This window comes from Saimiri boliviensis, chromosome 5 (assembly GCF_048565385.1).
Source record: "Saimiri boliviensis isolate mSaiBol1 chromosome 5, mSaiBol1.pri, whole genome shotgun sequence".
Classification (NCBI taxonomy): domain Eukaryota; kingdom Metazoa; phylum Chordata; class Mammalia; order Primates; family Cebidae; genus Saimiri; species Saimiri boliviensis.
This window is the reverse complement of record NC_133453.1, coordinates 126,406,821-126,424,105: the sequence shown is the minus strand read 5'-3', so window position 1 is coordinate 126,424,105 and position 17,285 is coordinate 126,406,821. Positions and strand designations below refer to the sequence as shown.

Here is a 17,285-nt window from a genome sequence, read left to right as displayed (position 1 = left end):
TAGCAAATGTCAATAAGAGGAGAACTCAGAAATGATACAAGAACAGGTTTCGGAAGATCCGATGCCTGTAAAAGTCCCCCCAAACGGGTCCCATTTTCAGTTCAGAGAGGAAATACAGGGAAACAGACAGGCAGGAGGCATTATGCAAATTAAAACTGTAATCTTCGCCACACTTAATCCTGCCAAAGTAATTATGATTTTCTCACATTTCACAAATCAAGAAACACTAGTCCACACCGAGTCAGTAGGAGGTATTTTGTTTTTTGTTTTTTGGTTTTTTTTTTTGAAATAATCTAGTGGAAGCGAGGAAGCACGCAGTAATGACAAGACCTCTGGCAAACTGCATAGAACTTCCCGGGGAAAATCGCACGCCGCCTGGGGCTGCTACAGCGAGCAGGGCGCTATCCTGCTGCTCCTCTGGGTGCTGGGAAGAAACCTCGGGGGAAATCAGCGATCACTCTCCAGGCGCAGAAAGTGACCAAAGATCCACAGCCCCAACCTGCTGTCACAAACTGATGTCAGGATGCTCTCTCCTAGACAGAGAGACCCGTCACTCAGTGATTCATGAGCGCGTCTGATCCTCAACACTGGCTTCTTTCAAAGGCCTGGTGGCAGCGCTGATCAAAGATACCACGGAGCCAGATGAGCAGAGCTCCTACGGAGTGACTCTGGCACGGAGGCAGAGGTAGGTCTATCCCAGGAAAAACTGCCAATTCTTTCAGCTTTGTTTTTGGCTTCCTTGCCTTTCCTTCTGTGAAGGGAGAATTCCCAAATTTATTTCCAGCCCAGACCTCACTTCTGAACTTTAGACTTCTATTCTTTTGCTTACTCTACATCTCCACTTAAAGGTCTGCTGAGCACCTCAAGCTCAACCATACTCCTAGTCTATGCCCTGCCCCAGAACCCTGAGCCACTCACAGCCCTCCCCATCTCGATCAACAGCAATTCTGCCAGGCACGGCGGCTCACGCCTGTAACCCCAGCACTTAGGGAGGCAGAGGCAGAGGCAGAGGCAGGAAGATTGCTTGAGCCCAGGAGTTCCAGCCTGGACAACATAGTGAGACCCCATTTCCACAGAAAGAAAAATAAGCTTCAGTTAATGAAACTAAAAGAAAAAAAATCCATTTCGGTTTCTAGTTTTCCTGCTGCTCAAGCCAAAATCCTTAGAGTTATCCTGGATACTCCCTTCCCCACTCTGCATTAGCAAATACTGCTGTTGATTCTGCCTTTAAAATACACCCAACATCTCACCACCTCTGCTGCTAACACTCTGGTCCAAGCCACCAGCATCTCCCATCTAAAATACTGCATCTGAATCCTAGCTGGTCTCTTACCTTCCTCCCTTGACTTACCAGCCCCTCCAATTTGTCATTAACACAGGGTGACCCTTCTGAAACCTAAGTCAAATCATGTCACGCCTCTCCCAAAAGCTCTCGAGTGGCTCCCAATCCTGCTGACAAAGCCAGAGTCCCTGCAACGGTCTGCAAGGCCCTGTGCGACTGAGGTCCTCACCCCTCCGCTGTTACTCAGCCCTCATCTCCTACTCCTCCTCTACCCCTGCACCCCTTCTCGCCCTGCTCTAGCCCCCCACTGGCTGCCTTGATGATCTCTGCATCTGCCAACCATACCCCATCTTAGGACCCTGGTCCATCAGCCTGTTCCTGCACAGAGCTGACCCCTCACTGCTTTGGGCCACGTGTCATTCTCTGAATGAAGCCTATGCTAATCACCCTTTAAAAACTGCAACCGCCACATCCATGCTCTAGGACTCCCATCCCCTTGCCCTGTTCTGTGTTTTCCTCTAGCATTTATCATATTTGAATAATAAACTATCATTTACATAATCATTATGATTACTCTGTTCCATGGGCACTTGTGAAACAAAGCTTCACAGGAGCAGGGCTTTTGTTTGTTTTCTTCTGGAAGAAAGCCTGGCCCACAGCAGACACTTACTACGTTTGTTAAACATGCAGATCCTGGAGGGAGAGCATTCCAGGTGATCAGGAGGTGCGAGGTGTGGCCACCGGTGTGGGCTGCTGGGGAGATGTGCAGAATGGAGGAGGAGAACAAGGAGGGAGAGGCCAGGGAAGTGTGAGGCGGGGCTGCTGAACGGCCCAGGATATTCACAGGATATTCACCTTATGCAGGATGAAAGCAGAAGGTCGGGGGTAAAGAAAATGGTGATCCAGATGGGCAAGTCTTTGAGGAGTATGTGACTATAACCCAGAGGCCAATAGCTACCAATAGCTTTTTTATTTAATTTTATTATCATTTTTTTTCTTTTCTGAGACAGAGTCTCACTCTGTTGCCCAGACTAGAGTGTGGTGGTGCAATCCCAGCTCACTGCAACCTCTGCTTCCTGGGTTTAAGCGATTCTCATGCCTCAGCCTCCCAAGCAGCTGGGACCCCAGGCGTACACCACCATACCCGGCTGATTTTTGTATTTGGGATAGAGACGGGGTTTCACCATGTTGGCCAGGCTGGTCTCAAACTCCTGACCTCAAGTGATCTGCCCACCTCAGCTTCCCAAAGTGCTGGGATTACAGGCATGAGCCACCTCACCAGGCCCCAATAGCTTTTTTAAAAACCTATATATTTCTATTTATAACATATACATATATTTATCAAGTATACATTTACTGCTAAAAAAAAGTTTGGAAACCTCTGGGATAATATAAACTGCAAGTTGTCCAGTGACTATCACTGCTCCAGCAAAAGGGAATCGCAGAAACTTCCAAGGAGCAGGTAATACTGTACAAACATGGTCACTATGTGGGGTCTCCAACTGCCTCCCTCAGGAATTACATGTCCTCGGGTTCCTAAAATACAGACAACCCACCCTCCCCAGCAGGCCTGCGGGTTTAAGATGACTGCATCTGGGCCCGCTCCAGACCTGTTCTATCAGAGTCTTTGAGGATGGGGTCTGGCATCTATTTTATCAAGGCCTCTCAGTAATTCTTACACTAAAGTTTGTGAACTCTGTCATTACCAACTTACTTGTTTATTTACTCAACGAATATTCAATGAACACCTACTACCCGCCAGGCTGCGCTAGTCCAGGTGGCTGAGAGGAAGGAGTGGGTGAAGCTGATCACGCAAAGCTAAGCCTGCCTCCTGCACTGAAGCATTCAGGGCTTAACTCACAAAACATATGGAGGATTCACGCCTGTCATCCCAGCACTTTAGGAGGCTGAGGCAGGAGGACTGCTTGACTCAGGGGTTCGAGACCAGCCTGGCCAACATAGTGAAACCCTGTCTCTACTAAAAATAGAAAAGTTAGCCGGGTGTGGTGGCACACATCTGCGATCCCAGCTACTCGGGAGGCTGAGGCATGAGAATCACTTGAACCCAGGAGGCAGAGGCTGCAGTGAGCTGAGATCACGCCACTGCACTCCAGCCTGGGCGACAGAGCAAGACCCTGTCTCAAAAAAACAAAACAAAACAAAACGAAAAACAAAATGGAGAAGAAAGTGAGGTGGGGAGAACAGGCCAGTGCAGCAATTCGGGGACAAGCTGTCGAGAGGCTAGAATAAGGAAAGGAGGAGAAGGAAGATGGAGGAAATCATAACAGAAACGTGTGGCTGACCAGATATTCAGATGGAGAGAAAGGGACCACAGAGGACTCTGTGGCTTGGACCTGGATAAGCAGAAGTAAGTGACAGGAGCGTGAAGAGCCGAGCTCAGAGCCGTGCTCAAGTGCCTGGGGCCTGGGTGTCTGGGTGCAGCCAGAGGCAGCTGGAATCCTTGCACTGCAAGCCCCACTGAGCTTCAGGAATGGAAACAGGAACTGGAAACCATTTATATTTTTAGTTTACTACCTTCTTAACCTTTTTAGGGTTGTCTTGGAGTTTTTAGTAGGAAAAACTAATTTATTCTAATTAAACATATGAGGGTGTTAAGGTTTAAAAAATGGATATCCCCAAATACAGTACTGTGAGAGGCTGGGCTGCAGAAGCCTCAGGAGGCCTCTCTGCCCCTCCCCACCAAAACTCTGACCCGCCCAAAGCACAGCAGAAAGTTGTTCTCTGAAGTTCCCTTACCTGCCTTAAGTCTAGATTAAGCTCCAGCGTCCAACTCTCGGCCCAGGATGGCTTTGGATGATGCGGCCCAACACAAATTCGGAAACTTTCTTAAAACACTGAGATTTTTGTGATTTCTTTCTTTTTTTTTTTTTTTTTTTTTTTTTTTTTTGGCTCATCAGCTATTGCTAGGAATCGTGTAAATTTTATGTGTGGTCCAAGACAATTCGTCTTCCAATGTGGCCCAGGGAAGCCAAAAGATTGGATATCAAAGAAGTAAACAATTACTTCTGTTCCCTTCTGTGAGTTTTCATTAACTGAACTCTAATCACAGGAAGAAAGCGTGCAGGCTGTCAGCACACCTACACAGACTTTTGTCACAAACCCCTGTCTGTCCTGAGGGTCCAACAGACTTTATCTCAGCGTGTTCTTCAAGTCCATTAAATTCCCCTAAAAATCATTTACCATGCCTCTGAAGTCACCCACATGTTCCCGTTTCCCTTTCCCCTAAGAAGTGGGGCATATAAGAATATGCAGGCACCCCCTTGAGATATTGGGTAGTTAATTCTGTCATTTCTCCCCTGTGCACACAGATACATTTATATGCCATTTCTCCCATTAATCTGCTTTTTATCAAGTGATTTTTCAGCAAATCTTCAGCAACAAGGACGTTTTCCCTTGGCCTCTACAATGGCATGTTCATTTTTTAAGGTACTTATTTTATCCAGTCTAGCTGTATACTATAAAATATGCTTCAAAGTGATTAGCAGGTGACGCATCCTTTCCTAATATCTATATTAAAATTAAAATAGTATAAAGTTACACGTTATAAGGACAACAGTGATAGTTAAACATCATGGCAACAATCAACACTGGAGAAATGAAATACCCTTGAGTTGTTTATGACAACAGGAATAAATCATATTATTTAAGTTAGATCAGCACACAAAAAGCTTGTTCTGGTATCATAGATCTTTGCAGTCCATATAATCATCACTGCACAGGGTTTAGTTATGTCCATGAGAATCTCTAAAAACAGTCTGAGATTAGGTCAGAATTCTCATCTGATAATCAATCATAATAACAGAGAATTTAGCAAGTAGAGTTATACATAACATCTGGAAACTCACTTTTTGTGGCTATATTCTGAACACAGACTCCTTTACATTTTCCCCCAAAGTAACCGCCCAGATTTCACTGTAACCATGAAAAAATGTAAAGTGAAGGAGCAAACGAATATTCAGCACGGGCAGTTCTGTATGCTCGTTTTTCCTTTGGAAATGTAAACAGTGCTCTGTTAACAAGCAGACTTGACGTTGGGCTCCTCTGGGTGATTCCACAAGTAACTGATGTACAGTGGTTAACTATTCGGTCTGAGCATTGAATCTGAATGACCTAGACTTCCTGAAAAACAGAGGTGTCCAATTTCACCGTGGAGCCATGGTCCTTTAACACTCTAAAGTGAATCAATAATGTGGGGGTTATCAATGAGCTCCATTACACAGAGCCGTGAAAACGCCACATGAATCTGAGGCGCAAGGCATTATGGGAGCATTCATATTTTAAAAGGAAGCTCGCTGTTCAGATCCCTTGGCCAACTAGGAAAAGGGAAGGTTAACTATCTTTTAGGGATCGTTTCGTAAGCAAAGAGCAACCAGAACGTCCTGAATGGTGCCCGCAATACACACTTTTGCCTTCTGGTCCTTGCCATCTCTGACTCTGCTCAGAGAAGTCTGATTCCTGCCTCCCTCCGCAAAACTAAGCCTGGGAATGGCAAAGGGAAGGGAGCAAACCAAAGTAATTGCAGGTGTTGGATTACAGGGAGGGTTTCCTCTCCTTTAAAGCTCTCCCTGGGGGATATAAACACCTAGGTTAATGAAATGCTATCAGATTTAAAATACGAATGCATACCACTCTCCAAAACTCTCCAGGCCACAAGCAGCAATTCCAAAGAGACGTTCCCCTGAGCTACAAATAAAACTAAAACATCTCTACAGTTCCTCCATATCCACACCCACCAAACTAGGCTGGACCTGAGTATTTGTATTTACACAGGGTGGGAAAAGAAGCAATTTCTTTAACACTCCTTCTGATCGAAGCACCTAGTTTCCAGCATGATCTGAGCATTAGGTTATTACAGTTCTAGCAATTTTATCAATAATCCTGAACAACACCGTGCTCTTGCTATGTGGAAAGCTCTGTGTTAAGCACCTGGCAAGGTGGTTGCAGCTATTGTGACCATCATCATTATTGTAACTGAGGCTTGAAATGAGGGAAAGCAGCTAATCACAGGCAAGACCTAACATCAGGTGTGTTGGACTCTAAAATCTACGCTCCTAATCACACACGCATGAGCGCACGCGCGCGCGCGCGCGCGCACACACACACACACACACACACACACACACAATCATAGGAAGCTCAGAACTGCAGGGAACATTTTCCCCCAGGTTACCCTTGAGACAACCTTGCCTGTGTGACTCAGACATAAAAGCCAGAATCAGTTCCCGTTGTAAACCAGCTAAATGAAGAATTAAATCATAAAACCATTTCATGCCAGGAACCTCCAACCCAAGTCACACAGAGGTCCGCTGGCCCCATCAAGTTCTGGCTGTTTCTCCCCTCCTGCCTCTTCTCTCCTGCCTTCTTCACCTGACACGTGGGCCGACCTCCGCTGTCCCGTGGGTTGTTCAGAATCGTGTCCACACCACGGACCGCTTCTCCTCACAGCCCCACAGCTCACGGTGGATGGTGTGTCAGCTGCAGGACAGGAGACAGCAGGGGCAACACAAGGGATGGGCCGAGTTTTCCCGCAGCCTTTCACTTCCAGGCTTGCAGTGGGCACCACACACATGTGGTCTCGAAAAGGCAATGATGTCACCGCTCTACTGACCTGGTTTAAGAATTAATTGCAGTCTATTCTTCAGGGTCGATGCTCTCTTGTCAGACTGAACTCTGTGTCACACAAGGAGCTCAGTGGCGAGCGGTGACAATTGCACGCAATCCTCCATCCACAACCAGAGCAGGGGCAGGAGGCTGACTGAGAAGGCACGGAAGTGACAGCATCCTGGGGGTGTCCACGTGCTCACCTGGCCACAGCCCCCTCTTCGCAGGACTGCGCCCTCCTGCTGGCGCCAAGAGGCGGCTGCATTTCTTACGCTGCTTTGGCACCCGCCCTCGCTAACCCCGGGGCACAACCAGGTGGAGCAAGGATGGGAACTGAGCATGAAGGAGGCCAGCTCCAGGCAGCCAGGTCAGAGCGAAGCTAGGCGGGTTGGGGCACAGTCACGTACAGCGGACGTGAATGAGGGAAACGGCTTGCGTGAAGAAAGAGCAATGCGACAGGCACGTGGACAGATGAGAGGAGCCCAGCAGCTGGGGAGAGGGAGAGAGAGAGAGAGAGAGAGAGAGAGAGAGAGAGACAGACAGACAGACAGAGAGAGACAGAGAGAGAAAGGGGCAGGAGCTTCAGACTCCCTGGAATCTCGCAAATAGGAATGTGATGATTTCTCTTCAACCACTGCCCATTCCCATGGTTTACTCTAGTGGGTTCCTGGCCAGCACAGATCTTTAGCTGAAACCATCCTCCTCGCTCTCCCTCATCTACCGCTCTGCTTTCTGCAGTTTTGGTTATCCGCGGTACAGAACAAGATCTTTCGTGTGAGAGAGACCACATTCACTCAACTTTCATTACAATATATTGGTATCATTGTCCTATTTTACGATTACCTATTATTGTTAATCTCCTACTGTGCCTAATTTGTAAGTTAAACTTTATCGTAGATACGCATGTATAGGAGAAAACATCATGTATACGAGATCTGGTGCCATCCAAGGCTCAGGCAGCCACTGCGGGTCTTGGAATGTATACCCCACAGGGAAGGGGGGATGACTGTCTATAAACGTGTGAAAATTTCTAACATTCCATTTTTTTCAAGGATTAACAAATTATAATCGAGGCTGATCTTGACATGCTCACGGGCTCCTGGACATTTCTAGGCTAGTGTATCTCAACGCTGGCTGTGAGTGCACACCCACACACTCATACCCACAGATTGCACACTTTAAAAAATCTACCTAGGAGATTCTAAAGTACAGCGAGGATGGAGGTCCACTGAGCAGACAGAGTCCACTGTATTTCCCCATGTAGTCAAGAAAATGCAAATTCAAAAACATTAGGTGCTTTCCCTGAAAATCACAAAACGCAGACTCACCAGAAGACACCTCAGAAGCCATGCAGGGGGATCACATTTCATTATATTCCAGGTTTTAAAGCAATGGATTGTGAAGCCCAAAAGTGTGACGTGTCTTGTTGAAGGGGACAGCCACGGTTTGAGTGTTTGTGCCCTCCCAAACTCAGGTTGAAATTTAGTTGCCACGGTAACTGGGTGAAGAGGTGGGACCCTAAGAGGTGATCAGGCCATTTGGGCTCCACCCTTATGAACAGATAACGCCTTATCTCAGAGCAGCTTCCGGATAAAAGAGCAACTCTGTGCCTCTGTCCCCTCCCTTGCTTGCCCTTTGGCTTGTCTTGGGGAAGGCTTTGAGCAGCAACCTTCCTCCCGCCTTTGGTTCAAGAAACCAGCCGGGAAGCAGGGCAGCCATCAGACACGAAACATGCAAGGGCCTGGATCCTGCATTTCCCAGCCTCCAGAAATTGGGAAAGAAACCTCTTTCCTTATAAATTACCTAATCCCAGGTCTTCCGTTACAGCCGCACAAAACTGACATAGTGAATTCGTGGGAGTGCCGGAGTCAGAACTAATTTGCCTAGTCCAAAGGTTTTGTTTGTCTTTTTTAAATCACATCTTTTAGATGAAATTAGAAACCCTATTATTTAAAGCAGCCTTAACAAAAAAATCACTCTATTATCCAAATAATCATCTCCTAACTGTATGTGTTGAGACTCTGGATTGCACAGAGACTTCTTAAAGTAGAGCACATTGAGAGTTTCAACACGAGCCTCAGCGAAATCCAGTAGAGAGGGTAAAGCTGCTATCAAAACGAACACTGCAATTCCTAAAGCCAGATTTTGGAGTCCTATGTGGGATTATCAACACTGAAGAGAGTTGTTACTAAATTTGGAGAGTGAGGAAGAGAAGCAGTAATGTAAGGCAGGCAATGACCTTACAGGCAAGCTCTAAGTCATCTCAGGATAGTATGATTTAAGCGACTTCTGCAGGGGAAAAACATGCTTCTGGCACCAATATGCGATGGCATCATTAGAGTTTGAAGACTTGACTTTGGTTTTTGAAGACAGGCTCTTGTTATGATGCCCAGGCTGGTCTCAAACTTCTGGGCTCAAGGGATCCTCCTGCCTCAGCCTCCCAGTAGCTGAGACTATAGGCATGAGACTCCATGCCCAGCTAATTAATTTTTTTTTAGAGACAGGGTCTCCCTATGTTGCCCAGGCTGGTCTGAGGCTCCTGGGTTCAAGCAATCCTTCCGTCTCAGCCTCCCAGCAGCTGAGACTACAGACATGTGTCACCACGCCTGACTTTAGACTGCGCGTAGGGAAGACTGGGTCTCCAAGAGTTCCGTAAACGAAAACACAAGTGCTTGGAAGAGAACACATTAAGGAGTTATTGCCTAGTAATACAGAAAATGAAATCATCTGTCAGATCTTTTGCAACTGGATTACCGGAGAAAAGCAAGGCCCCTCAAAACAGAACCGTGGGTAAGTAAATTGTGGTGGGAGGAGAGCGAGAGCTCAGATTCTGGCCCCGATAAAGAGAGAAAACCCGCAGAACCACACGGTGAGGCAAGCCGCAAGACCCAGGTTCAGCAAAAGAGCGAAGGCAGACCAAAGAGAAGGTCCACTACTTTGACTGGACCCCCAAATCACGCTGTGCTTACTTCAATTTCAACAGGTCTGTTCTTAAGAGTTCCGTTCTTCCGGTTCACATACTGGTTGCCTTGAATTGCAAATCAATGTTCTAGCTCCTTTCCAGAACTATCACTGTGCTTTCACCTTATGTCAAACAGCATTCGTAACATTTCAGTTTTTCTTTTCTTTTTTTTCTTTCTTTTTTTTTTTTTTTTTTTTTTTGAGACAGAGTCTCAGTCTTATTGCCCGGGCTGGAGGGCAGTGGTGCAATCTCAGCTCACTGCAACCACCACCTCCCAGGTTTAAGCCATTCTCCTGCCTCAGCCTCCCGAGTAGCTGGGATTACAGGTGCCTGCCACCACGCCCACCTAACCTTTATATTTTTAGTAGAGACACCGTGTTTCACCATATGGGCCAGGCTGGTCTCGAACTCCTGACCTCAAGAGATCTACCCGCTTTAGCCTCCCAAAGTGCTGGGTTTACAGGTGTGAGCCACTGCGCCAGACACATTTCTGTTTTTCTGTTCCCTAATCAGTCAAACTCAAGTAGAAATTCTAAGCCTTCTTCCCTTAATGGCATCATAGTATTTCCTCCTGGAACACTGAGAACAAACAAGTTAGGTTCTTAATACGCCCAGGAAAGCAGCTTGCTACTGCGAGGAGGATTCCTCCCTGAGAGCGCTGGCCGTGAACACCATTCACAACCAACAGAAGGTGTTGTTCAAGGGTCCCACGGCCTGAGAAGATGCCACTACAGCTTTGCTGTGACACGGATTTTCCAATTATGGATCCTGTGAATCACAGACACAAAAGTTACAAAACAGCAAATCATAGTTATGTATTCAAAATGCCTCTGAAATCTATCCCATCCTTTTACAACTAAAAGAAAGAGTTTGGGATTAACGATATTTCAAAGTACGCAGCACAGGGTCTGGCACAAGCAGAGCATAAATAAATGTGTGTTTAATAGTTTGGGGTTTTTTGTTCATTTTGTGTTTTGAGACAGGATCTCACTCCATCGCCCAGGCTGGAGTGCAGTGGAGCAACCACGGCTCACTGCAGCCTCACACTGTGGGGCTCAGGCAATCCTCCCACCTTAGCCTCCCGAGTAGCTGGAACTACAGGCACACACCACCACACCTGGCTACTTTTAACATTTTTTTGTAGAGACGGGGGTCTCAACTATGTCACCCAGGCTGGTCTCGAACTCCTGAGCTCAAGCGATCCTCCCGCCTAAGCCTCCCAAATTGCTGGGATTACAGGTATGAGCCACCACACCCAGCCTATGTTTAATGGTTAATGGTTTACTGGGCAAATGAAGGAATAAATGAAATATTAAGTCTTTTGTAATTTGCCTTTTAGACTTAAGGCACTGAAAGTCTTAGTTCTCTTCTTCCCTCTGTATCTGCTTTCTCTGACTGTGTCAGCGTTTCTCTGCCTACATTACCAAATGCCTCTCTCCTCCACAGCTTTTGTCACCAGCATCAAAAAGAAGGATCGAAGACAACTTCTGTGGATAGCATCAGCAAACACGGACAACAAACTGAATTACAAATGTCCCACTCTCCTGTTTCTCTGGATTAAAAAAACATTTCAGCTAAAATCCTCTGCCTCCGTTACACCTCGTTCTTGGGCTACTTGCTTGTTTGGGTTCGTAGTTTCAAATCAGTCTGATTCACTGTCTCGAGTCACGGTGCCACATGTGCACACACAGTCTAAACTGCTCGGCCCTAAGAGGATCCCCTGGAAGAACGTGTGTTGAGGAGGCTCAATCTGCCGACGCCCACCTTAACCAACAGGCAGTCTCTCTCCTGGACCGACTAATCACTTTACCTCCCCAACTCAAGTGACAATACACTCCAATAAGGTGACCCTGATTTTCAGTGTCCTTTCCACAGATACGTCTAAGTGATTTCAATTCATTCCCTCAAGGACTTGTATTCACAACACACTTATATTACTTATGAATAATGCAAACGTAAGACAAGTCTTGATCTCGGGGCTGTCCACACTGCTCAGTGAGCTCTCATTGTTCATGCCACTCTTCCTGGCTCCTTCAAACTCTGCGTCTCCTCTATACTCTGACTCAGTAACTTTTCAAATGTTTAAAATAATCGTCTATTGGCCAAACGACAACCACCACCTTTCTTACCAAACCTACTTCCTCCTGAAACTTACTCTGGATCACATGCCCACCTTAATACCCATCATCTTGGGGGATTCACTGTCTTTATCCCTGCATGAGGGGCCTGCACGCTGGTAGCGTTTACGTCTGTTTCAAGGGCTGGGCAGCTCACTCTAGCACGGGCTGGCACAGACAGGTAACAGATAAAAGAGGCAGAGACATACAAACGATGGGTTAGTATTGCTCTTCTGTTCAATGCAGACATTTCAACATCACAAGAACACCAACACAGTGAACACAAATGGATCAGGCCTGAAGCCAATACAACTGGCCCTTTTCTGGTCTATGGTTGTACCTATGGATATTAAATCCTGAAGATAAAATAAGATCCAAGTCCTTATAAAAGTCCAACTTGGACAACAATAAATTTATCCCGCTTATCTGTGGGGCACTCATTACGTGCAATTCCTTCAACAAATACCAATGAGTGCCTATTATCTAAGACACCTTGCCAACTGTCAGAATAAAGAAGACAGAATGTCCCTGACCTCAGAGATCTTTCATTTTAGTGGAGATACAGTTAAATAACAGATATATCAACACTATGATAACTCAAGCAAAGGGGCTGAGTACCAGGTACACAGGGAAAACCAAGGGTCTCCTAACCCAATTCAGATCCAGTCAGGGTCCAGTGTTCCCAGCACAGGAGAAGGGCAGATAAAAAAGGCTAGGTGTGGGCAGAATTGTGGGGCAAGGTCTTGATATGGAGCTAGGGGGGCTGCTGGGCACTGCACCTTACAATCCTCCGGGGGAAATAATCTAAGCAGAGACACAGACATGACTCAGAACAGGGCAAGCTCTCCAATCAGTGTCCTGGGGAGTGTGTTTTATTAGGAGGAAAAGAAAGATAGATTCCCAAAGAAGACATGGGGATGGCACGTGGAAAACAGTGTGACCCAGTAACAGAAGAATGGGTACATGGGGTGGAAGGCATTCCCACCGTGGCACTGACCTGGGTATGCTCCCGGCAAGTAAGGGCAGAAGAGCCACACTGAACGTGCAGAGGGGAAAGGCAGAAAGGAAGGTGGCTGTGTGGCTGACTGGCTCCAGAAGTAGGTAATTCCTAGGTCAGCAGAATAACCAAGACACACAAATGCACTTCTTGAAGAATCTCATAAATATGACCACTGTGGCAGTACTGTAGTCCTGTGGCAAGAGTAGTAAACTGGTAGTCAAGAGAACTACGGCTGATTTTCTGCCAGACAAGGTGAGCAGTGCCCATGCATGAGGTGGGAAATAAATCCAGCAATTCACAACCATCATTCTTTTTTCTTTCTTTCTTTCTTTCTTTTTTTTTTTTTTTTTTGAGACGGCGTTTCGCTCTTGTTACCCAGGCTGGAGTGCAATGGCGCGATCTTGGCTCACTGCAACCTCCGCCTCCTGGGTTCAGGCAATTCTCCTGCCTCAGCCTCCTGAGTACCTGGGATTACAGGCACGCACCACCATGCCCAGCGAATTTTTTGTGTTTTTAGTGGAGACGGGGTTTCACCATGTTGACCAGGATGGTCTCGATGTCTTGACCTTGTGATTCACCCGCCTCGGCCTCCCAAAGTGCTGGGATTACAGGCTTGAGCCACCACACCCGGCTCTTTTTTTCTTTTTTATAAAAGTGAAATAAAACAACATATTCTGCTATGTGTATTGCCCACAGAAAAATGACTGTTTTGTGAAGCAGTGCTTCAGGTGTGTAGATACAGATGTGTATGTGTACTTGATCAAAATGTAAAATGTGTTTCTTACTGTGAGGTTACAGTAAAAACAGTTTGAAAAGCACAAGACATGAGGATTTGTAAGGTTCCTTCAAATTCTAAGATTCTCATGTAGTGTTTAAATTCTAATCTATTTTACAGTTGAATAAATTAACTTAGCTAAGAGTTCTGGTATAACTTTAAACAAACCTTGGGTAATCTTTAGACATACCATCAGATAATTCAAAATTATGCAAAACAATGCCCAGATAAATCAACATTATCCAAAACAACGACCCTTCTTTTAACTAAATATAATCCAAAAAAAAAAAAAAAAAGTCTCCAGGAAATAACTACACTCCACGTAGGCTGTAACACAGACACACCTGCATATTTGGGGCAAAGGGTCAGCCACGTGAAAGGCTTTCATTGTAATGCAGACATGCGCACACAGGAACAACATTTTACGGAAATTCTTAAATAAAAAAACTACCAGGGCAGGATTTTCATGTTTCAGTTTTTAAAGATCTAATGCCTCCCAGCACTTTGGGAGGCCGAGGCGGGTGGATCACGAGGTCAAGAGATAGAGACCATCCTGGTCAACATGGTGAAACCCCGTCTCTACTAAAAATACAAAAAATTAGCTGGGCATGGTGGTGCGTGCCTGTAATCCCAGGTACTCAGGAGGCTGAGGCAGGAGAATTGCCTGAACCCAGGAGGCAGAGGTTGCAGTGAGCTGAGATCGCGCCATTGCACTCCAGCCTGGGTAACAAGAGTGAAACTCCGTCTCAAAAAAAAAAAAAAAGATCTAATGCCAACCTTATTTTTAATACCTTTGCCAACAGCAAATTCTAGCAAGCTACTGTGTGTGACACATACTTTTGAAACCCTTTACTGGAACAGGTTGCTTTTAACTCCTCCTTACAGACTCTGACCCAATGCATCTGCAGGTGATACATTCTCATTTGCCTAAGCCACTTTCGAAAAGCTATAATCCCAAAGAGGGCATTCCCTTCAGGACTTCAGGAAAGCATAAACACGCAACAGCGAAAATACTAAGTTCTTCCCAGTTGGACAGGCCATTTTCCCAGGCAGGCAAGGAGTCACTTAGGAACAGCATGAATACGAATAAAAAAAATAAATAAATCGTAAATGTTGATGATATGCAGAAGTCAAGCAAACACGTTTTAGATAAAAACTACAGAAGGGTCCATGGTGGCAGTAACGCCCGGCGTACTTATTCTGGGGACTCTTTCATCTGAAGAAATCAAATCTCATTATAGACATGGCCTCAGGTATTTTCACTATCACCGCTATAAGGCAGGTTGGAAAGGTCACATATACCCAAACAGGAGCACAAACAGGTAACCCGACCTGCCCACTTGTCAGATTTTCGTCTAATTGCGAATAAAAGTCAGATTTTTGGCTTGCTTGTTATAAAACAACCAGGTTTAACCCCTAAACCATGCCCCCAGTTTGTGCCTGGCTCACAGAAGGCCCACTCTAAACACTTCCCAGTCCTTCCGTGAATGCTAATTCAAGGTCAGAGATTTCCCAGCCCCCGTAAGATTCGAATCATCCCGGGCTGTTATGGAAGCCGTGTGCCAAGCCCACAGCTACAGCTAACTTCCTGCCCCGCAGTGCCACTACTCTGCCCCACCAGGAGGCAAACTCCCTGCTCCACCCGACCCTCCAGCTGCCCCCAAGGCTGCCCAGACATTGTTCTGCCCGCACTTGACAACCAGAAAGTCTTTCAGAGGCCATCCTGTCTCGCCTTCTGACTTTACAGGGAAGGAAACTGAGGTCTAGAAACCCATGTGCCCTGCCCAAGGTCACTTCAGCTCGTACAAACGAAGCACGAACAAAGTTGTTTCTTTCCGCCCGGTACTTAAGCACCCACACGCTGCCACTGGCGGCGGCCGGAGCCATAAAAGACCCAGCCGGTGGACCGGCGGCTCCCAGGCCAGGCGAGCCAAAGCAGGCACAACCCTCTGGGTCTGAGCTCTCCAGGAACCTGAAGGCTGGCGCGGGTTTTGGAGAGGGTGGGGGCAGGCCACGGAGGGACCAGAAACGCGAATCCACCGCGGCCAGGGGGCTGTCCGCTGGCCCACAGCCCCGGAGGAGGGGCCCCTCTCCCGGCAGGCCGCCCCCCCGCTAGAAGCCCAGCCCGGCGACCCCGGCGGCTCACCGGGTGCGCAGCGCCTGCCACGCGGCGTCGATGTCGGCGTACAGGTTCTTCTCGGAGGGTTTGCCCGAGCTGACGCCGTAGCCCGAGTAGTCGTAGGAGAAGATGTTGCAGTTGATGCGGGAGCCGAGGCCGATGTAGAAGCTGCACATCTGGCCCAGGTCCACGGCGTTGCCGTGCGAGAAGAGCAGCGTGTAGCGGCTGGAGGGCGCGCAGCGCACGAACATGCAGCCGAGCCGGTTGTCGCGGGCCGTGCGCGAGAAGAAGACCTCGACGGCGTCCAGCTCGCGCTGCGAGTACTGCCAGTCGGCGCGCTCGCTCAGGTGCAGGCTGCACGCGCCGGGGCCCGCGCCCGCGCCCTCCTCGGGCTGCTGCGGGGCCGGCTGGGCCGCGGCGTCGGCGCTGGCGGCGGCCGGGGCCGGGGCGGGCGCGCCGGGGCCGCGCTGCTCCGGCGCCAGCACCGTGTAGGTGGGCTCGGGCGGCAGGAAGGCCAGCTTGGCGGCGATGCGGCTCGGGCAGGGCGGGCAGCAGAAGAGCCAGCACAGCTCGCCCAGCGAGAAGCCGTTCATCCTGGGGCCTGGCTCGGGCATCGGGACGGCCTGGTGCCCGCCGCCGGCCCGGCTGGCTGGCTGGCTGGCTGGCCCGGGAGGACGGAGCGCGGGCGCGCGGCGAGGGAGCGGGCCGGCGAGCGCGGAGGAGGCGGAGGCGGAGGAGGGCGGGAGGCGGGGCCGGCCCGGCGGGCGCGGCGCTCGGAGCCCGGGCGGGTCAGCGGCGGCCGCGGAGCCCAGGCGAGGCGCGGGCGGCCGGGGCCCGCGCGCGGCACACAAAGCCGGCGGCGGCGGCCATGGCCGGCTCGTGCGCGCGGCCACCCGCTCCCGTTCCCGCTCCCGCGCCCGCCGCCGCCGCCACTTCCGGGTTACCGCGCGGCAGCGCCCCCGCCAGGACGCGGCGCGGGGCCGGGCATCGGGGCGGGGCTCCGCGGACGGGGGCGCGGGCACCTTCCCCGGCCCGGGAAGCGCGTCTCGACCCGCGGCCGACGGGGGCTTCCGGGGGCTTCGGGGCCCGGAGGAGCGGGGCGCCGGGAATGGGGCGCTGCACCCGGACAGCTGGGCCGAGCCGCAGAGGGGCCCGGGGAGGGGCTGCAGGTGTCCCGGGGCGGACCGCTCCCCGGCCTCCGCGGGGACTGCCTCCCCCAGTTCCAAGTTTCTGCGGTGGATGGAGGTTCTTGGGAATCTAATGAAAAGGAAACTAAGGGTGGACAAGAGTTGGACTATACCCCAAATATCTGGCTCTCGTATGTGCTGCTTTCTGAACTGGCTCAGTACCAAAAGCTCTCAGCGCCGTCTGGGGTACGGGGTTGTGGGGTGGAGCGCTCGGCAGCGTG

General features: G+C 49.0%; 1 protein-coding gene across 1 annotated transcript in view; it reads right to left on the bottom strand.

Moving 5' to 3' along the window:
• The window catches only part of ABHD17C (abhydrolase domain containing 17C, depalmitoylase), a 57,737-nt gene extending 40,939 nt beyond the window's left edge, over positions 1 to 16,798 (bottom strand). The window contains exon 1 of the mRNA XM_010351278.3: positions 15,905 to 16,798. Coding sequence (XP_010349580.2) covers positions 15,905 to 16,491 — 587 coding nt within the window. The 5' untranslated portion in view covers positions 16,492 to 16,798. The remainder of the gene's footprint in view (positions 1 to 15,904) is intronic.
• Positions 16,799 to 17,285: the final 487 nt, after the last annotated feature.